The sequence below is a fragment of the Uloborus diversus genome, chromosome 3, assembly GCF_026930045.1.
Source record: "Uloborus diversus isolate 005 chromosome 3, Udiv.v.3.1, whole genome shotgun sequence".
Classification (NCBI taxonomy): Eukaryota; Metazoa; Arthropoda; class Arachnida; order Araneae; family Uloboridae; genus Uloborus; species Uloborus diversus.
This window is the reverse complement of record NC_072733.1, coordinates 144420662-144442514: the sequence shown is the minus strand read 5'-3', so window position 1 is coordinate 144442514 and position 21853 is coordinate 144420662. Positions and strand designations below refer to the sequence as shown.

Below are 21853 nucleotides of genomic sequence, written 5' to 3'. Positions count from 1 at the left end.
CTCTTTTAGAATAGATTGCAGCAGTTTTTGGTCCCTTTTTACAGTACTCAAGGATCACTCCTTTGATACCAGTAGCTTTTGCTGTTAATTTACCACAATATCGTTGGGTAGCTGTCAGATGCCGCCGACAATGAACGGTCTTCTCTCGACCTGGAAAAAGGCCTTCCTTTCTTCCCCGACATTCTCGGCATCAACCAACAGCGATTCATTAAACAAAATTTCCAGTAATACCATGTTGAGACATTATACTGATTGGTGGTTAAAGAAAGAGGTGGAAACTATATCTGTATGAAAGAAAGCAATGTTTTCACTTACTTTTTAAGAGAGCAAATTTGGAACACTTTTTCTGAATGAGTCTTACAAACTTGTTTCCAATGTGTACTGGGAATTTGCAGTGTGGCGGCTGCATGGTATCTCACAGCATTGTGTCTAGAGGAGTCGAGATGTAGTGTTCAAAGGATAATTCATACTTCGAAGGTGAAAATTTTGATTTTCAAATATAAGAGCATTACTAAAATGTCACTTCACGTATTTAAAATATTTTTCCCTAAAACTTGTGGCGGACCCCCACTAAGGCTTAGCGAACCACCAAGGGGTCCATGGACCACAGTTTGGGAAACCCTGCTTTACACTATTCTGATTGCAAAAAGCCTTTTTCCGTCATTTGATAAAATGCATCTGTTGCTTAAGTTTTGCACATTAGTGTATTAATGTATATTAAACACAACTGCAAAGGGTTGATCACACTAAATTATTTGATGATTAAATTAATGGATATGATACAGTACCATAGACCAGTGGTCTCAGTGCTTGCGTTTGTTTCAAAAATGCCCCCTTTTTCACTTCAACTGATATGATAGCCAAATTTTAAGTAGTCTAAAAGTAATGGAAAAATTTCCCAATTGGAGTCATTCTTAACATTTCCAGAATTTTTCATAATTCTACCATCAAAATTCTCTGACTGCAATTTCTATCGCCATATCAAAACATTTTAATAATCTTTAGATCAATTTTATTTTTGTATCTTCATAAACCTAAAATAAACACAAGTAAATAACTATAAGTATCTAAAAATATTCTATAAATATTTATAAATTTCTCAGAATAATCAGCAACATTCATTTATTGTAAAAATTGTGAAAAAGCAGTCGCAAACTTTGTACTGTGGGATAATTGAAATGACACAACATGCATAAAGTACAAATAAAAGCATTTAAAAAAAAGAGTTAAAAAACTCAGCAAACGGCTGTTTTGGGGCTATCAAATGTAAGCCCCTTTATCAGTGCATAAAAAGAAGAATGAATGGTTCACCAATGAACGAAAAATGAAAAGAAGCAAAGTAAATAGACAAGGAACCAGAAACTATTACATTACCAGAACAGCAAGGACACCTATGCTGAGGGAAAACGTCACAGACAAAAAAATGTTTTTAAAGATAAGATTTCTACAAATACCAGGAAAATCGAAGAACACCCATGAATAATTTTGGCAGAAGAAAAATCGAAAATATGATTGTAAGACCAACAGTGTTGCGCAATAGAGGAGTGTTTTAAATCTTGTTTGTTGATATAATTTTCATGTTTATTAATATGGAGTTTAAGAGAAAGTCGGGTCTGTCCTATGTATGGCATTTGACACTGACAAGAAATACTATAAATGCTCTATCTTTCAAGTTCTTGAACCGGGTGTTTTAATTGCAAAAAATTCAGTTTATTGACAGGGGAAAATGCAACAGAAAAATTAAACTTTTGAAAGATTTTTGCAATTTGAAGACTGATTCTTGGAAAAAAGGGTAAAACAACCAAATTATTTAACATTGAAGGAACGAACATTCATTTAATTGAACAAACATTGTAAAAGTAACATTCAAATAACTTTACAATTACTTACTGTGTTATCAAGGGTAAATCTGTGATATATACCAGCTGGCAAAACTAAAAGGTCCCCACGTTTAGCAAAAATTCGAATCCATTTATCATTTTTATCACGTACATCAAAATATCCTTGTCCACCAAAAAATAAGCGAATTTCTTCATCAGCATGCAGATGCTCAGAATAAAACATTTTAAGCTAGAGAGTAAATAAATAAACAAAATTCAATAAATATAGCAAAAACTATTAAAAAATAAGTTCAACTTTAACGTACGTAGTTCATTTTCTGACTCCTTTGCCCTGCATTAATTCTACATTTCATTGTATAAAAAACCTTGTTGAATGGAGTGTATTAATTAACTTAGACTCAAGTTATTCTGTGCATATTCTTTGCTAATCAACAGATGTTAAAAATTTAAACATAAAAGCAATTTATCAAAATTTTAATTTAAAAATAATGTGCAAACAGCAACTTAAAAGATGAAAAATATTTTATAGATTATTGGTAACACTCCACTAATTTTTTTTTGGCATGAGACAAAATGTTTCCAGTATTCTGCTCGTTAATTGAATACTTGTTACAGATGTAAGTTGAATACATGTTATATAGCCAATGGGGGAAAAGAAATTTGTGAAAAGTAAGCACTAGTTCATATTTTTACCCCCAAGTAGGAAAGAGACACGCAACGGAAAAAAAAGAACAATTTAGGTACTAAAATCTATTATATTACAGAATTTATTCAATATGCTTTCCATTTTCTTCAATCAGATGTTTAAAGCACGTCATAGCATGTCCAACAGTTTGCGACAGATTTCTGATTCAACTGCACTGCATCAACTTATCACCCCAAACCAATATTTTTGGGATGGTGGAAATTCTCAATTTACTGAATGAAATTCCAAATTTTACCGAATGATCAATATGAGCATGCAAATCCTACCTACGTCTAAAGAGAAAAGACATAAAGCATCATCGAAAAATAATAATGTACAAAAATTGCAATACTGTATTTAAACTTGCTGAATCCATGAGATAAAATATGCTAAATAAGGTAAATTTTCAAAAGTTTGGGAGGTCACAGTGACTTCTCATTGGGGTGTCCCTGTTTCTGATAAACAGAAAACTTTCCAAAGTAAGTTTTCAGTGGTAGAATGCTCGCCTGCCACGCGGGCGGCCCGGGTTCGTTTCCCGGCTGATGAATGCTTTTAGTTTTTTTCGTAAGTTTAAAGAAACTGGTCAGAGTGCGGAGAGGCTCCAGTATGGTAAGGCAAGGCGAAATTTTTAGTATTTGGTACGGATTCAGAAAAGGGAATTGGAGCAAAGGCTGGCAGATGACATTGATGGGAACGCTAAGAGGTTTTTTGCTTACGCTAATTCTGGGAAAGCTCGAAACAGTCAAATTGGGCCTTTGGTTGATGAGTATGGAAATTTAATCCAAAACGATAGGGATATTGCAAATGTTCTAAATAACTTTTTTTCCAGTGTGTTTAACGATAACTGTATCTCAACAGTTGACACTAACAAGACACAAGCTATTATACAGCTTGAGGATTTTGTATTTTCCAGGGAGGAGGTTTTATTTCATTTGGAAAAGATTAAAGCAACTAAAGCTCCGGGACCAGATAATATTTATCCAAAAAATTTAGTTGAATGTGCAGAGGAATTAGTGGATGTTATTTTGAATATTTTCAATGCTTCTTATAACTCGGGGACGGTGCCAGAGGACTGGAAGCTGGTTAACATAACGCCACTCTTCAAGAAGGGGTCTAAAGGTATTGCTGGGAATTATAGACCTGTAAGTTTGACTTCGGTGGTTTGTAAGATTTTCGAAACTTTGATCAAAATTAAGATCATGAAGTTCTTAGAGACTAATGGTCTATTGACTAGTTTGCAGTATGGTTTCAGGAAAGGTAAATCCTGTACTACTAATTTATTGCATTTCTACGACAAGGTTACCTCAGCTTTAGATAACAAAAAATGTGTGGATGTTGTTTATATTGATTTTCAAAAAGCTTTTGACAAGGTACCGCATGTTGTTCTTCTCAGCAAGTTAGCTGACATTGGAATAGGAGGAAAAACTTTACTTTGGGTTAGAAATCGGCTTACTGGTAGGAAGCAAAGAGTAGTTGTGAGAGGAAATCATTCTAATTGGAGTGATGTTTTAAGTGGGGTTCCGCAGGGATCAGTTTTAGGGCCTCTTTTGTTTATTATATTTATGAATGACATCAATGAAAATATTTCTGGAAGCATGAATTGTTATGCTGACGATGTAAAAGTTATGGGGATTGTCGAAAATGAAGAACAAGTAAAACAGCTGCAAGAGGATTTAGATCATATTACTAAGTGGGCAGATAAATGGGGTATGGCAGTTAATGTAGGGAAATGTCATGTACTACACTTAGGTCATGGAAATAAGCGTATGAGATATCGTTTACAGGGTTCAGTCATAAATCAGGGAGAAAATGTTATGGATCTGGGTATCTTTATAAATCAGGACTTCAAGTTTAGTCAACAGTGCAGTATTGCTAGTAACAAAGCCAACAAAATGCTTGGGTTCATCAATAGATCTATTTGAACAAATCTAAGAAAGTTCTTCTGCCTTTATATAGGAGTTTAGTAAGACTTCATTTGGAGTATGCTGTTCAGTTTTGGTCGCTTTATCTGAAGAAAGATATTTTTGTATTGGAAAGGGTTCAAAGAAGGGTAACTAAATTAGTAAGGGGACTCTCAGATTTAGATTATGATACCAGACTTAATAGGCTTAACATGTATAGCCTGGAGCAAAGGAGAGTCAGAGGGGACATGATTCAGTTATTTAAATTTATCAAAATGAAAGATGTAAATGGATTAAATTTTTGCGGGGAAAGCAGGACAAGGGGTCATTGTTTTAAGCTATTTAAATCTCAGGCTAACTTGGAAATCAAAAAAAACTACTACTTTAGCAGGGTCGTGGGCACTTGGAATAGCTTACCGGAAGAGGCGGTAATGAGCAAGGGAGTGGATAGCTTTAAGAGGGCAATTGATCTTCATTGGGGACTAATTAATTGACTAGGACCAGCCTAGCTGGGCCCAGAGCCTGTTGCTGGTCGTCACATTTGTATTTGTAAAGTTTATTCTTTTTAAAAATTCCAAAAAGTTCTGTTGGTTACACTATATTATTGGTTACAGATTTATTAATCTTGTGGAACATTGCTAATGTAAAATAGAAGGTCATGGAACCTCTTCCGTCTTCAACATCACAAAAAAATCATTTGCAATTAAGTTTTTACAACTTTTAATTTCCAAGATTTTTCCAGGGGAGCCTTCAACCCCCCCCCCCCAACCCCTCTCCCTCATGTCATTCAAGATAGTCTAAAATTATGCATTTTACGAATTTCTGTATCAAAAAGTGGCCACAGGAGACCCCTTGAATTCCATATTAACTCCATAACTTTTAAAGTTACCAAAAAAGAGACTAAAATTGCATTTTTAAGCCCTCAATATCAAAAAGTTTCCAGGGAAAAGACACAGAGCTTCTCCTCACCCAAACTTCACAAAAAATTGGCAAAAAATGCATTTTGAAACTGAAAAATCAAAACATTTCTGGGGTAGAGTTCTGAACCCTACGCCGTTGCTAATATAGTAAAACCTGTAAAGTTGACCAACCTTGTAAGTTCACCACCTGTCTAAGTTGACCGCTATTCTCAGACACAGAATTAGATCTATAACATATAATTCTACATCTATAAGTTGACCACCTATTTAAGTTGACCACCATAGTAGTGCACCACAAATGGTCAACTTACACAGGTTTCACTGTATCATCAAACATGACCTATAATCGCAATTTAAGGACTTAAATTCCAAACATTTATGGGGGGAGACCTCCATCACCGTAACATCAGTGCAGATCATCTGAAATTGTGTATTAGGAACCTCATTAGCGAAAAGTGACAGAGGGAGAGTTCTCGAAAAACATCAATCACCTTAATGCTATCAAAGATTTGAAATTTTAACCAGAAAAGATCCCATAAACATGTTTTCCTCTATCTTGTAGCATCATAGAATATCATTCAGAGCTGTGTTTTTGGAATTTCAGTTTCGAAAAGCTATCAGTAGAATGCCACTGAACCCCATCTTTTCTCGTAACGTTACCAAAGATAGCCTATAATCACATCTTTAAAATTTTCAAAAAAATTTCTGGGGAAGGCCACTTCTCCTCTCCCTAACATCACAAAAAAAAAATGTCTAAAATTGCGTTTTCGAACTTCAATATCGAAACATTTGCGGGAGGGAATTCTCAACCCTATGCTTAGCACCATTTAGATGACCTACAGGCGAGTTTTTTTAATATCAACTCCAAAAGTTTTCAATGGAAGAGAGAAATTGACCCTTTGGGGGGGGGGGGAGGAGAAGCAACATCAAAACAGGTACAAAGAGGTGCCATCTTGATATTTCAGTCCGTCGTTTGCAACCAAAACTACCATTGCAGATCTAAATGAGAGTTAAAATAGCTCCAGAGTCCCCAAACCAATCGACACTTGAAAGATTGGAGTAAGGTTATGGATCCAGAGCACTGGAAAAAATTACTCTTCTTTATTTTTTTAATTAGTCTTTACACACCAAATACTTTTAACTTTCCTTTAAACTCTTTTAATTACATGTATTATATTTTAAAAACAGAAAAATGACATGCCTCACGACTTTTTTTTTGTTTGTTTGATTGTTTTTATAAATTTATGGTAACTTTGTTTTGTTTCCCCCACTTTATGCATTAGTCCTCCCCCCCCCCCCAAAAAAAATATCGATCTTTGTCCAACCTGAAAAACTGTATGGCTTCCTGCCGGTCGTTTCACCACCCTCTTTGGTGGTCTATAAAGCTCTAGATTAGTGGTTGCCAGTCACCACCGAACGATCATTTCATTGACAATGGCTACCAAAAAATCAAATCAAAATCTAAGTCACCAAAAGTGGTGACTACGTGTTCCTCTAATTTTTAAAAAATAATATAGCAGAACTACAAAACACTTTCAATTCTATCCTTGCTTTACTTGTTCAGCACATCAGTCAAACCAGGGTTGGGTTTTTTGCTGGCAAAAAGGTATTTTTGCCGGGACAATGGAAAAAACCATGGCAAAAATGGAAAAAACCGGCAAAAATGGAAAAAATGGCAAAAACCTAATTGCAAATAAAGTAGCATTATATTGTTAATCAAGAAATAGTGACAATATAATATAAATAATGCACTTTAATATTTTAGTTATGTCTCTCCATGTTACTTCTAATTTATAAGGTGAAAAATAAATAAAAAACAAATGTTGGGATTGCAAAACTTAAGATTTTAAATGTTTGCTAAAACATTTTTTTCAGAATGAGTCAACTCCTTCAATGCTAAAACAAAGAATGTTTACTTAAGCTTAGTAATATTAATAAAAATATTGAATTCTAATTATATATATATATATCAGGGGTCTGTCCAGGATTTTTCACAGGGTCCGTTTTTTGTGAAAAATCAAATAATTTTGTGAAAAAAGAATTAATTTTGTGAAAAATCAAAAATTTTCGCAAAAAAAAAAAAAAAAAAAAAAAATTGTTAAAACGAAATTTTAGAATTTAGAGATGGCACAAACTGCATCAATTAAACTTAAAGTTGAGTATTTTCCTCTTCTATGGCGAGAAAATCATTCTGGATTTTTTTTCTGATATTTGGCGGGAGGGGGGGGGCATCGCTCTTTCAAGTATCAATATTTATCTACCATTCTGCATTATGTTAAATTATACTAGATATATTTCTATACAATATTTAAAATAATTGTAACAAAAATATAAATAAATAAAACAAAATTCAGAATAGGGTTTAGCATTCAACTTTTTGACCCAAGACACTCTTAAAAAGCACAGAATTTCGTTTAAAAATTATAAATTCCGTGATTTTAACAAAAATAAAAAGATATTTCAATTGTTTACCTCTTAACAAAGCGTAATAATCATCAAAAATTTGAAAAATAGGATTCCCATAGCAGATGCAAAGAGATCGCAATTCTCAAAGCGAAGGCATCAAAAGTATAAAAACGGCTTGTAAAAGAAATATTTTTCATAAAATTATTTTAAAATTGCATTTTAGAGTCCTATGATAAACATATTTTTAATATCTGTGGACATAATTGACCCAAAAAATAAATAAATAAATAAATAAATAAATAAAATAAAATAAACCATCTATTCAGCATTTTAATTTTTGACTCATAACAGAAAATGGAATTTTGCTTTAAAAACTTGAAATGAGAGTTCTAGCAGAAATAAAGAGACTTTTCATTTATTTGAATCCTAATAAAGCGAAGTTAGCTTGAAAAAAGAACAAAATATGATTCTCATATCGAATGTTAAAAGATTGCATTTTTCAAAATGTAGACATCTAAAGAAAAAAAAACGGTGATTAAAAGAGTTTATTTAAAGTTAATCATCCTTGTTAGCATCGAAAAATCAAAATCCATATAATTTTCTCCCAAAATAACAATTAAACATCGCACCGCACCGTAAAAACGCAAATATTGACAAGCCGACAAAATGATGAGAATATTTTCTAATCAAGTCATTATAAAGGTTCAACGCCAGACGCTAAGTGGTGATAGTTTTGAAGTTGGTAACCCTATCTGAAGCGATCATATTTTTTCCTCACCCTTACTATCCCTTGGCAGTTCTAAGTTCATTTCGCAGATATATATTATTATTGTTTATTAAATCATAAGCGGAAAAAAGTGCTTACCAATGCTTTATATTCAGAAAAGTTTACAACAACACCGCTGCTAATTAGCTGTGATAAAACAAACAACCATTAATATTTATTTGGCAGTAGCAATTATTTATCGCTTGCAGGAGCATCGCAAGAGTGCCGATTTTTTCCTTCTTTTTTCAAAATTAGCCAATTTTGTATGAGCTGATCCCTCTAATTTGACTTAAAAAAAGGTTCCAAAAATGATCGGTTTATACACAGAAATATGCATTATTTTGCTTTCAAATTTGCTCTTTCAATAAACAATTTGTGACAGATCCGATCTTGTTTATCAGAATTTTGTGAAGGGTCCGTTTTGTTTGATCGGGATTTTGTGAAAGGTCCGTTTTGTTTAATCGGGATTTTGTGAAAGGTCCGTTTTGGTTGATCGGATTTTTGTGAAGGGTCCGTTAACGGACCCAAATATCCTCTGGCCAGACCCCTGAATATATATATATATATATATATATATATATATATATATATATATATATATATATATATATATATATATATATATATATATATATATATATATATTTATTTATTTATTTAATTAATCACTTTTTTTTGATCCCACTAAAATTTTTAAGCTATTTAATTAATAACAGAATATTTACTTGAATATAGAAAAATATTAACTTTTCCTCACTAAAGATAAATGCATATTTTCTCACTTACTGGGAAAATGGATAGCCAAGAGAAAAATTTAAAAAGTAGAAAAAACAAAGGTGATCAATATGTGCATTCTATATTCACTCTACTTTTTAGTAATACTAGCTCACTCTACAGAAAATGGCAAAGCCTTTTATCAATTATTAGTAAGAAGTTACCCCTGTGGGTTTAATGCCAATGTGTTGTTTGGTGTGATAACTCACATGAATTCTTTGGTATGAGGAAGGAAGTGATTATGAAGATGGTATAGACTAATGATGATTTAAGTGATATTTCAAGCTAAAGAAATGTGTATTTTCCTTTTTAATTACTTTTATTTCTTTTATTTTACAGTTGCATTTTGATTAAGTATACTTTATATAGATATTTAGTATTCTGTAAAAAATGCTAGAATAAATAAGCTAATTACATTTTCATTGTAAGTTAATGTTTAAAATTTTAAAAGTAAAAATGCTCCATAACTTAAAAAAGTTAAACCTTAAATTTTTTTAACTATAAAAGTAGTTAAATTAAAATTTTATCAAAATCTTTTCATGCTTTTACTTTTATATAAAAGAGAAAAAAACTGTCCATAAGTTGTTAACACAAAATCTATTTTTGCCACTTAAGCAAAAACTGGCAAAAACCTATTTTTGCTGGACAGTAAAAACCGTGGTTTTTTCCATGGTTTTTTCCGCCCTCGGCAAAAACTTGCCAACCCTGAGTCAAACCCACCTAGCCTATGTAATTTGGAGCATGCGTGATCGCATTGTCAACCTCAAAATAAATTTCATGACACTATTCGAGTCCTTCCTTCTCTTGGGTCTCTAGTAAGTGTTACCCTGATTTTGTACAAATATTTTTTTTTCATTCATTTCAGATCCATTATTTTCAATTAAACAAAATCAACGATTCCTGACGGAAGACCTTTTACAATTCCTTATTCTATGGAAAAAAATCGTGTGAGGCAACAGAAATTTCCTGACTAACAAATAAACCAAAGCCTGCATGAGTTGCTTTCATTTTGTTATACAGTGGCTTCTAAAAGTGCACGTACAACTTGAAAATTTGTAGTAAAATCAAAATAATCCAAAACTGAATTTGAATATAAAAACCAATATTTTTCACATTACAGTCGGATCCCGCTACAACGCGATCCGACTTACGCGAAATTGCTATAACGCGAGTTTTTCATGAGTAATGAATTTTTTAATGCGGACACAAATTACTCGCCTGCAACATGAAATTTTTCGGAAAAGAGCGGCGGAGAGTTAGAATGGGCTTTGTTGACACTAAATATTGGTTTTGTGAATGGACTTTCATCCATTTAGTATCAATGAAAGCGGAAGTTCACCCACTTTATTAGTCTAAATAACATTTTGCATTAGTTTATACAAATAACCACTCCGATTCTTAACTTCTTTTTTTTTTCATTTTACATGTGAACGTTGATAAAATACGTTGAACGTTGATAACAGTCTGATCGCGCTGCATAAACCTCCTTCATTTTTAAAATTACAAATATATTTACTATATCGATATTGTTAAGTGCTATAATAATGCTGTAGTGTACATACTGTAATTACCATACTGCTTTATTTTAAGTTTCTCTCCCCCATTAATCATTGATTTTGTGCTAAATTACAGAATTTTATGTCAAATAATAACGCTTTTTCTAAAATACGGAAAAAGTCGGTTCTTTGTAAAAGATACTGCAATACTGTTTGACCACAGATTGTATGGAATTGGCAAACATCCAATTAAGGCGATTCCATCTGAATGAGGGGAAAAATAGAAATTTGATGTGCCTGTTCCTCTCATTTGAATGAGACTCTGCGTAATTTAGAGGCTAACATAGATCTGCAAAATCTGACATCCCTGAAAACTAATAGATGCTTCCATTTCCGCGTGTAAACCGGATGTTTGTCTTTCCATACAATCCGTGGTTAGACAGTATATAGCTAATAAATGGTTTGAAACAATATGAGGGGTTTTTACAAACGTCGGCAACAATTGGGTATGCTTATAAAAAATTACTAAACATACCTTGTTCCACAACGCGAAATTCCGACTTACGCGAGGTGTCTTGGAACGCATCCCTCGCATAAGTCGGGACTCGACTGTATTCCTATGTTATTCTAAATAGAACCGAGTAGTTTTTTCCAAATATAGCCTAATTTTCTTTTTGAAATGAGTCAAAAAACGAAGATGCAGAGAAATAACAAGCCATAAAAGTCATCGTACACGGAAATATTTTTGAATAAATTTGTGATTAAAATTATCATGCGTCATTTTTTAAATACTTTTGCCTTGAAATTTTGCACTTAAGTTTTTTTCACATTTTGCACTTAAAAATTCGTTTAGCTTTACTTATTTGTTTGTTTATTTCCTAATATTCTGCTTATTATTTTTAAAATGGCTGGTATTCGTAAAAAGCAACAAATACCATTCGAAATTAGATTTTTTTAAAATCATAGTAGCGGCAAATCGGTTCGAAATATCACCAAATTAGTTTTTTTTTTACTATTCTATAGTGAATTCGGTGTGAAAATGCTTTAAAGAAAAGAATCAGATCCAAAACAATTTAAGAAAGGGTCAACCGGCAAAGTTAACAAAATGTAATCGAAGATTTATAGTTAAAAAATTTATGAAAACGAGCTGATGTGTGCATCACCTTCTTCCTTTTATGACTTCCTTTTATGTCAATTTAACGATGATAGTAGTGCCTTGGAGTAAGCAAAGAAACACTTGATATTTTTGCCCCATGTTTGTTGCGAATTGAAGCAAAAAAATGCTTTATACAGATTAATTTTCCAAATATTGGACATTTTAATATGATTCAATGGTTAACTCTGTAAATAATGCCAATAGTGGCCAAAATGAAACCAAATTAAAAAATAAAAAAAAACCCACCCAATTTGTCACCAAGTTGGCGAAAGAACTTGGCGACCAAAAGCTTGGCGATATGTAGCCAAGTGTTTGCCAAATAATAAAACCACTTGAGTTTGCATTGATATTAACAATGATTTCCCTTCAAAAATTTGTAAAAGACCCCCTTAGGAACATCTGAATGCATCCAAAAGGGGTGGTGCACAACTAGATCCCACTAGAAGTCTACATACCAAATTTCAACTTTCTAGGACATACCGTTTTTGAGTTATGTGAGGCACATACGCATATATGCACATACATACATACAGACGTCATGAGAAAACTCATTGTAATTAATTCAGGGATCATCAAAATGGATATTTCGTATGTCTATATGTTCTTAGGCGTATATTCATGTGTGGTCGGGTTGGAAAAAAAACTCAACATTCATTCCGGGGTGATCAAAATGGAAATTAAGGTTTATTTTTGGGTCAAAATTTTTTCACGAATACAATACTTTCTTTAATTCGTAAAAGGAATTCAAAACACATTTGAGTGCTGTAAAAGGTTCTGAAGCAATTAATGAAAACTTTTGGGTTTTAATTTCACCAAAAACTGTTCGTTGAGTTCTCTGATGAGCTGGATTAAATGGGAGCTCTTCCCACAGAAATTTTTTTGTTCATGCAAAAAGCTTACGCTTTCCGTCGCAAAATCAGTGATAAATAAGCTCAAAACGTTTTGGACTAACATCTTATTTACAGATGAAAAGAAATTCAACATTTTTGTTTCTAATGCTGTAAAATTGTAGGGAAAAGAAAAAATGAGAAAATTTAATCTTAAGAACTTAGTTAGATGAGTTTGAGGACAATAAAGGTGTTCTTGTATGAGGGTGCCTTAGGACTTGGTAGTGTTGAATTTATGGATGAAATAATGAATCATGCTTTTCATTAAAATATTTTAAAAAGCAATTTTAAACTATTAGCCTAAAATTTGGCTAACATAAACAACTTTGTTTTTTATCAAGATAACAATAAGAAGCACACAGTTTTCAACATTTGCGTCTGGTGACTCAAAAATTCTCCTTAGCCTTAGAAATATCTCCTCAATCACCAGATTTAAAATTAATATAACATATTTAGAGAGATATGGGGGCTAGATTATGAAAATACGGCGATGAAAAGCGAACTAGAAACAGTAAGACTCGAAATGTGGTTGAACACTTACTCAAAAATCGCACAAAAAAGAAAGAACGAACAATGAAATCTATTTCCAGACGTTTAAAAGCTGTTGTGGATATTGAATGATAGTCTATTAAACAGTAACTGAGTAAAAAGGTAGATTATTTACTAATACAGTGAAACCTGTGTAAGTTGACCATTTGCGATGAACTACTTTGGTGGTCAACTTATAGAGGTAGAATTATATGTTATAGATCTAATTCTGTGCCTGAGAATAGCGGTCAACTTAGACCAGGTGGTCAACTTACAAGCAAGGCCGTATCCAGAAATTTTTTTCGGGAGGGGCCCGGATTAGCACATTGCCCTAACACACACACACATATAGGTGTATATTTGGTGTGTCTATATATAGACACACCAAACGCATAAAATGTAAACATAGAAGACTTTGTCTCAATTTTTAATGATTCCACTGTTTGGACTGTTGTTACTTTAATTTCTTATTATTTTTTTTATTCACCTTGTAGTGGTAAGGATAACAAGATAGTGTCCCTTTAAGTCGGATGTAGAACATCCATAATTTCAGGGGGTTGGGGGTTTTCCCCCGAGAAATTTTCGAAAAAAAGCTGTATTTTGTGGCCTTATATTAGGTAATTGTGACTACAAAAATATGAAAAAAAAAAAAAAAAAGGCAAACAAAGTCTTTTAAAAGTTATATTCTTTTGCAAATCAAGATCAAACAAAATAAAAATTGCTTGCTCAACAAATCATGGAAGTTAATGGACAGAGAGGATAAACGAGAGAGGAGAAAAGAGAAGCACTTCGTCATCTGCTCATATCGGATTTTAGTGAAGTTTGTTTTTGATCACTCCCCCTACCCCATTTTTTTTTCATTAAATGCCCTACAGTATGAAAATTGTACAAAATAGTTTAAAAGAAATGATGTAGACATTCAGAAAATAAGAACGGAAGAGTAATATTCTGGCCATTTGGACAATTCATACAGTCGAGTCTCCGTATAGCGAACACTCTATTTAGCGAAGTTCTCTATATAACGAAGCATGTTTGGTGACACTGAAAGTTTCAATAAAAAAGCATGCAAATCTGTCTCTCTTTAACGAATATCAAATGGCCAAATTTCTTTATTGCGAAGTTTTTATGTGGGAGAAAGACGATGTTTCCGAAAATAGAAGTCTTTCTTCTGGTGCTTTTGTCGAGGATTACTCATACTACAACTTTCTTATCTTGTCTTTCAACATTCCTTTCTTTTTGTCACTTGTGTCGATGGAAGGAGAGAGACTTGAAAGGAGGAGGGAAGAATTCCCAGAGGGGGTGAGGTTTCTTGGAAATGTGTTGACCGATGTGGTGTGATGGATTCTCACTCTTGAACTGACGTGCACATTTCGCTCATTTTCATCTTGCTCTGCAACGTGCTGCGTTGCTCAAAATGTCGAAGAGAAAGTGTTTAACCATAAAAGAAAAAATTTCACTTCTCAATGATATTGAAAGCGGCATCAAGAAGAAAGATGTAGCCGCAAAATATGGCATTCCTGCTAACAGTGTATCCACTATACTAAAAAATAAGGATTCCATTTTAAGTAAAGCTGGTGAAGTAGGGAATTCCAATGCAAAACGAGTACGATTGTGCGTGTATGACGACGTCGATCAAGCAGTTTTAAAATGGATTCATTCCGTGCGGGATCAGAACTTACCTTTGTCAGGTTCGCTAATTAAAGAAAAGGCATTGCAGTTTGCCAACGCATTAGGCTACTCGGAATTCCAAGCAAGTGTTGGATGGTTGGACAAATTTAAAAAACGTCACATGTTGGTGCACAAAGTAGTTTCAGGAGAAAGTGTTGATTTGTCGGATGAAAGTTGTGAGCAGTGGAAAAATGAAGTGTTAAAACCGGTATTAAAAGAGTACCAGCCAAAAGACGTGTTTAATTGCGATGAAATGGGACTCTTTTTCAAATGTCTCCCTGATAAAACTCTTACTTTTAAAGGAGACAAGTGTTTTGGTGGAAAACGTAGCAAAGACAGAATTAGAGTATTGGTTACTTCAAATATGACAGGGGAAGAAAAGCTGAAGTTGCTAGTTATTGGGAAGAGTAAAAACCCTAGATGTTTCAAAGGCATCAAATCCTTAGAAGTGAACTATCAGAACAGTAGAAAAGCTTGGATGACAGGCGAAATTTTTGAGAAGTGGTTATTGGACTTGGACAAAAAGTTTGGGAAAGAAAAAAGAAAGATTGCATTATTTGTAGACAATTGCCCATCACATCCACCTGAAGTGAAATCCAAAGTGAAGAACATAAAACTTATCTTTCTTCCTCCAAACACTACCTCGAAATTGCAACCGATGGATCAGGGGATAATTAAAAATTTAAAAGTCTACTACCGAAAGCGAATTTTGCGAAAAATGATTGCCTGTGTTGAAGAAAACTAACAGTTTTCTAAAACATATGTAGACTTGAGGACTTGCATTTCAGAATTGTCTAAAGCTTGGCAATCTGATGTGAAAGTCACAACAATTTCCAATTCATTTAGAAAAGCTGGATTTGCGAAGGAATTTTCATCAGGAGAACAAGAACAGGAGTCTCACGTTTACAGTGAGCCAGATGTTACAGAAATTTGGGACGGTTACCGTGAGAAGAATAGTTTTACAGATGATGTAAGTTTAGAAGATTTTTTAACAATTGATGATGGTTTGTCAACTACTGGTCATTTGACGGAAGAAGAAATTCTGGACTCAATTGTAATGAGTAATGATGACAATGATGAGGATGAAGATCAAGATACGGAAATATACTACCCATCGAAACCATCCACATATGAGATCAAAAAAGCTTTTGACACCATTCGTTGCGGATTGCAATACCAAGAAGATGTTCCAGAAGAAGTGTTTAAATCACTTCACTCTTGTGAAGAATTTTACGAAAAATGTGTTTCAAAAGTGCAGCAAAAAATCACGGACTATTTTCAATGCAAAACTACTGTCGTTGACGAAATTTAGGTATGATTTCTTTAACCTATTTATGTAAAAATTTACTAAAATTCACCAATTGTACAACAGATGCAAGTGGCATTCCTAATTAAATTTTAGTTAATTAATTCATTTAGTTTTATTTTTTAATTTCTTACTTATGTTAAATTAACTTCAAAATACTCAATACTTTTCGTGTTTTCATGTATATAACCTTAAAAAAAAAAAAAAAAAATAGGATTTAACTTAATGTACATGAAAAATTAACCATAAAAATTTACTACTTTCTATATAGCGAAGTTTCTATATAACGAACCTTTTCAAAGGTCCCTTGCGACTTCGTTATATGGAGACTCGACTGTACTTTATTTTCTTAATAAGATACAAAATTGAAGAACTTTTCAAGGAATTTCAAAAACTTAAATAATTTTCAAAGACTTTCGAACAGTTGAAATTATTTGAAGCTCTTTATTTACACTTTTCAGAAGTTGATTGCCCAGTCTTACAAAATTATTATAACTTTGTAAGACACACCCGTTTTAAGTTAGAAATAAATGCAACGAAACATTTCTTGAAACAAACTTTTTTTTTCAATCACAAGTAGTGCAGAAAATGAAAGAGAGTAGAGAAAGTGTTATTTTTTTTCTCATACTAAAGATATTAACAGTATGCAGTAGAAGTAAGAAAAAAAATTTAAAAAAAAACAAGCAATAACAAAAAAACTCAAGAAACACATCAGTCACAAAAATGATCTTGAAAGTTGTGCTACAAAAACGCGAGAATCGTGATTTTTGCATTTTTTACTCATGATGTATCAAGGAGCTGAATTTGTCATATCTTGGTAACAAGATACTCGCCTAATCAGAAACTAGGGGCCCAGCCTTTGGGGAGTCCCCGGCTTGAAATCAGTACAGTGTAAGTTTTATAAGAGTTTTAGGGGGAGGAGGGCAGGGTCGTGCACAGAGGGGAGAAGGGACACCTGTTGGCCCGGGCTCGAGCTTAAATGGGGCCCAATATTTTTAAACCTAGGGTTGAAAATATGGGTAAGCAATATGGAGGGGGTCCAAAAAAAAAAAACATTTGTGACAGCCCCAAAATTTCTGTACACACCCCTGGAGGAGGAAGTGCACAGAAGTCAGTTTGGTAGACTTGAAAAATCTACCGAACTGACAAAGGGCCTGCCTTAACCCTGGACTGCCCTGAATTGAATTGGGAAAGAGAGCAGGAAATCCTAATTAAGGGTCTAAATTTCAAGTGTCACTAAGAGCAGCTAATGAGAATTAGAACTGCTTTTTCTGTATTTCTTCAAAATATTATAAATTTTGAATAGTAGCAAAATTAAGAATTAAAAAAAATAAACATTGTTATTTTCCTTTTCTGACATTAGGAATTTTAAAAAAAAAAACTTCTGTTTTACGCTGCAAAACATTTCGGGTTTCGGGGGGGGGGGGCGGACCCGTCAGGCCCCCCCACTGGATACGGCCCTGCTTACAAGGGTGGTCAACTTTACAGGTTTTAATGTATATAGATATTTTTTTCAAAGTGTAGGAAGACTTTTGTGAGATAAAGTTTCAGGCACTTTTTGATTATTGATTTTTTTTAAATCTAGTTTTATTATGTTACTAGCCTATTAGTCCGGTCTATCTCAAAAATAAAAGTCATGTCAAGTGACTCTTGTTGAACAATCAGGCTTCAATTAGAGGAAAAAAAATTGTAAAATTTCTCGTCACATTAATTATTCTTAAAGAAAGAGAGAAAACGGCAAATCAAAAACTCCCGAATAAATTAAACGCAACTTACTTAAACGCTACTTTCCTTAAAAAAAAAAAAAAAAAAAGATAAATCACCAAATAATAGTCAAAAGGGGAAATTTTTACCTAAAAACAAAAACAAATTTTCATTTTGTCACAGTGGAGGGAAAAAATTGGCAATCTTCTGAATGCTAATTTAAAATGAGATTGCACAAACGATAATTTCCCGATTTAAAATTTCTGTTCCATTAGGCTTAGCAGCGCTTTTTTTTTCCGGTGATTTTACAGCCTTTTTTTTTTTTTTTTTTTTGAAATTCGAAGAAAATGTAGGTTCGAATGGGACCTGAATCAAAGAAATTGGATAATTATTGCGAGTAGAAAGAGCCATTTAATGCCATTTTCAGGTCCTAAACTTAAAATTCAAATGGTTTGGTTCTTTTTTGGCATTTAACCCCCCCCCCTACCTTCCTTCTCAGGGGCCCAAGTACCTCCCTGCCAAATTTGGTTGAGATCCGACGTAAACTGTGGATTTGTATAGAGAACATACACACATATTTTTTGTTTTATTTATATTGATTAAAGTGTTTCATGTAGTTTTGTTGGAAATAGATCACAGATCAACTAAAAACCTTTTCCAAAACATTAACTATAGCTATTGGATAGGAGCATATTTCAATGAAAATGGTAAGTGTATGAACACTTTTGGGTGCTACTGTATACTACATTTGTATTAAATAGAAAAAATTCTAAAATATTTCCTTTGTTATATGCTCATATCTTCATATGAAAAAAATATATCCACCGAAATTTTGTTTGTCGTTTCTGAAGAGTGATCTTTTAATTTGTTTTTAATATTACTAATGGCGAATAGTTATTCTGCTGCCTTCACATATTTTTTTTTAAATATGGCTACCGAAAATGCAAAAGTGGCTACCATTTTTTGTGACTTTGGTAACCAGTGGCTGCTATTCAGAATTCCTAGTCTGGAGCTTTAGTGCTCCAGCACATGGGCCTGGGTAGGTAAATAATGATGAAACTGTTTTATGTCTGCCATATAATATTTCCTATGGAGCCCCGTCACTAAAAAATAAGCTGCTGCTTTTTTTCATAAACATATTTACAACAGAAACAAATGTGTCACAGTTTGGTTTTGATCAAACTAAAATAAAAAATGAACACGCAATTAGCTATGAAAAGGCGAAGAAAAACATAAAGTACAAACTTTTTCATCAAAATCTGGCATTATTGTAGGTGATATTTCAATAAGATCTTCATAATTATATCCTCTCTCAGACCTCAGATTCCAATATTTTTTATCAGCTTCAATATTATCAACATCAACCTAAAATAAATAAAATTGATTTTTAAAATGAAAACAAAAGAGCATGGAATAAGAATAAAATACTGTAATTTTGCTGAAATTTTTCATGGCATTTTTTCACTAGATTAAAACACTAATGTTAAAATTGCAAATGCAAAATTACAAACTTTTTGCATTTCAAAAAGTATTAGTTTATACTAAATTACACTGGTGTAAGAAATTAAGAGAATTTTCAGATTTGGTCAATTATTTCCAGAACTACTGGACCAATTTCAATGAAATTTGGAATGTACATACATTGAAACAATACAAACCAAATAGCCATCTAAAATTTAAAATACACACGCATGGTCATAAAAAACGCTTGTTATAGTCAGATGGTATGAAACAGCGGTTGCAAAATTGAACAAAAAAATGGGTTAGTAGGGAATATGATCCCCTGTAACAGACATATAGGCTTCGCAGTGTGATTCTTTACTTGAAATGAAGCAGTTTACAGGATCCTGGGGCACTTTTTTCCACTCGTTCAACAACGCTATACGCAGGCTGTAGAGGGTCCCCAAAGGGGTATTGCGAGTTGCTATTGCCCTCCCGAGAACGTCCCAGACATGCTCTATAGGATTTTAGTCTAGAGCTCTGTTTGGCCAATCTATCCTGTGAATATCCTTCCGTTCAGGAAATTCGTCGACCAGAAGAACTCTATGTGGTCTTGTGTAAACATCCATTAAAATGAACTCGGGGCTAACAGCGCTCCTCAAGAGGTGAGTGTAGGGCTCCAAGACCACATCCCTATACCTTGCAACTGTAACAGAGCCTCTCTCAAAGACATGGAGGGGCGTGCAGCCATCCAACATGATGCCTGCCCAGACCGTCAAACCTCCTCATCCATAATGGTCGATTTTGCGATTATTGGAGGGCAGGTTGGAGGGCCCTGTTAAAATATCATTCTAGTATGACTCAGTATATGAACTACTCAACTCATGTGACTTCAGTTGTTTACCTTTTTCCCTCCCTGTAGTTCTACTCAGGGAGATTAAAGGGAAGGAGATAAATCTTTACTATGCAGAAGTGGCAACGTTTGTTCACTTTTTCCAGAGGGCGCTGTATGTGCACCGCTCCCGTCAATCGCAGCAGATCAATGTAAATGATGCTAAGTTTCTCATTTTTTTAGAGGCAGCTATTAAAGCAAAATAAAGAAAAAACTGCTGGAAATTGGTTGTAATAAGGGGCCAATATAGTGGACGATGTACGGCTTTCGTCTACAGGAAGTTAGCGCAGTATTTTGATGGAAAAATGTATTTTATTTTTCATCACCAACTTGCCGAATTCGTCTGCTATTAATATTGCGCTGTGCGATGTTTTATTTTTTACGAGTGTGAATGTTTCTATTCCTGAAAATAATTGACGAAATGAGAATGTAGTAGTTTTTTTAATTAGTTGTAAATTTCGTGACATGCTTCGAGAACTAATTAAAGCGAAACAATTTTTTGCTTTCACGACCTTTAACAGAAAAAAATAAATGTTAATGTTCTATTCACTTAACTTCAAGCTGATATTGATTGTAATAATTTTATTCACGTGTTTACTCACTGCTTAAACAGAATTGTTATCATTATTTTTTTATTATTATTGCATTTTTTTCTACAACCAAATCGGAAAAAAATCGGGAAACCTTTTTCATTTAAAAAATACACATGATTATTTTCAACAGAAAACCCCACAAACTATCTCAAAAAAGCGTTCCAAGGTATAATTTTTTTGAATGAATAAGGTTTCTCGATTTTTTTTCCATTTGGTTGTCGAAAAAAATGCAATCTGTTTAAGCAGTGAGTAAACACGTGAATAAAATTATTATAATTAATATCAGCTTGAAGTTAAGTGAATAGAACATTAACATTTATTTTTATCTGTTGAAGGTCGTGAAAGCAAAAAAATTATTTCGCTTTAATTAGTTCTCGAAACATGTCACGAAATTTACAACTAATTATAAAAAGGATTTACGCAATTAATTCTACTACATTCTCATTTCGTCAATTATTTACAGGAATAGAAACATTCCAACTCGTAAAAAATAAAACATCGCACAGCGCAATATTAATAGCAGACGAATTCGGCAAGTTGGTGACGAAAAATAAAATAAATTTCCATCAAAATACTGCGCTAACTTTCTGTGGACGAAAGCCGTACATCGTCCACTATATTGTCCCCTTATTGCAACCAATTTCCAGTAGTTTTTTCTTTTTTTGCTTTAATAGCTGCCTCTAAAAAAATTCAGAAACTTAGCATCATTTACATTGATCTGCTGCGATTGTCGGGAGCGGTTCACATACAGCGCCCTCTGGAAATAGTGAACAAACGTTGCCACTTTTACACTAGCAATCCCGTAGGACATTTCTCTCCTTCTTCCTACTCCGTGGTTCTACTTCACTTCTGTGTGTTACTATGTGGTAATAAATGTTGTGTGTTCGGTA

At 33.4% G+C, this 21853-nt stretch overlaps 1 protein-coding gene across 1 annotated transcript in view; it reads right to left on the bottom strand.

The window, feature by feature from the left end:
• Positions 1-357: 357 nt before the first annotated feature.
• The window catches only part of LOC129218978 (uncharacterized), a 58802-nt gene continuing 37306 nt past the window's right edge, over positions 358-21853 (bottom strand). Inside the window, exons 2-4 of the mRNA XM_054853297.1 lie at positions 19284-19403; positions 1891-2070; positions 358-429 (exon numbers count right to left, since the gene is read on the bottom strand). Of these exons, the coding sequence (XP_054709272.1) occupies positions 358-429; positions 1891-2070; positions 19284-19403 (372 nt within the window). The remainder of the gene's footprint in view (positions 430-1890; positions 2071-19283; positions 19404-21853) is intronic.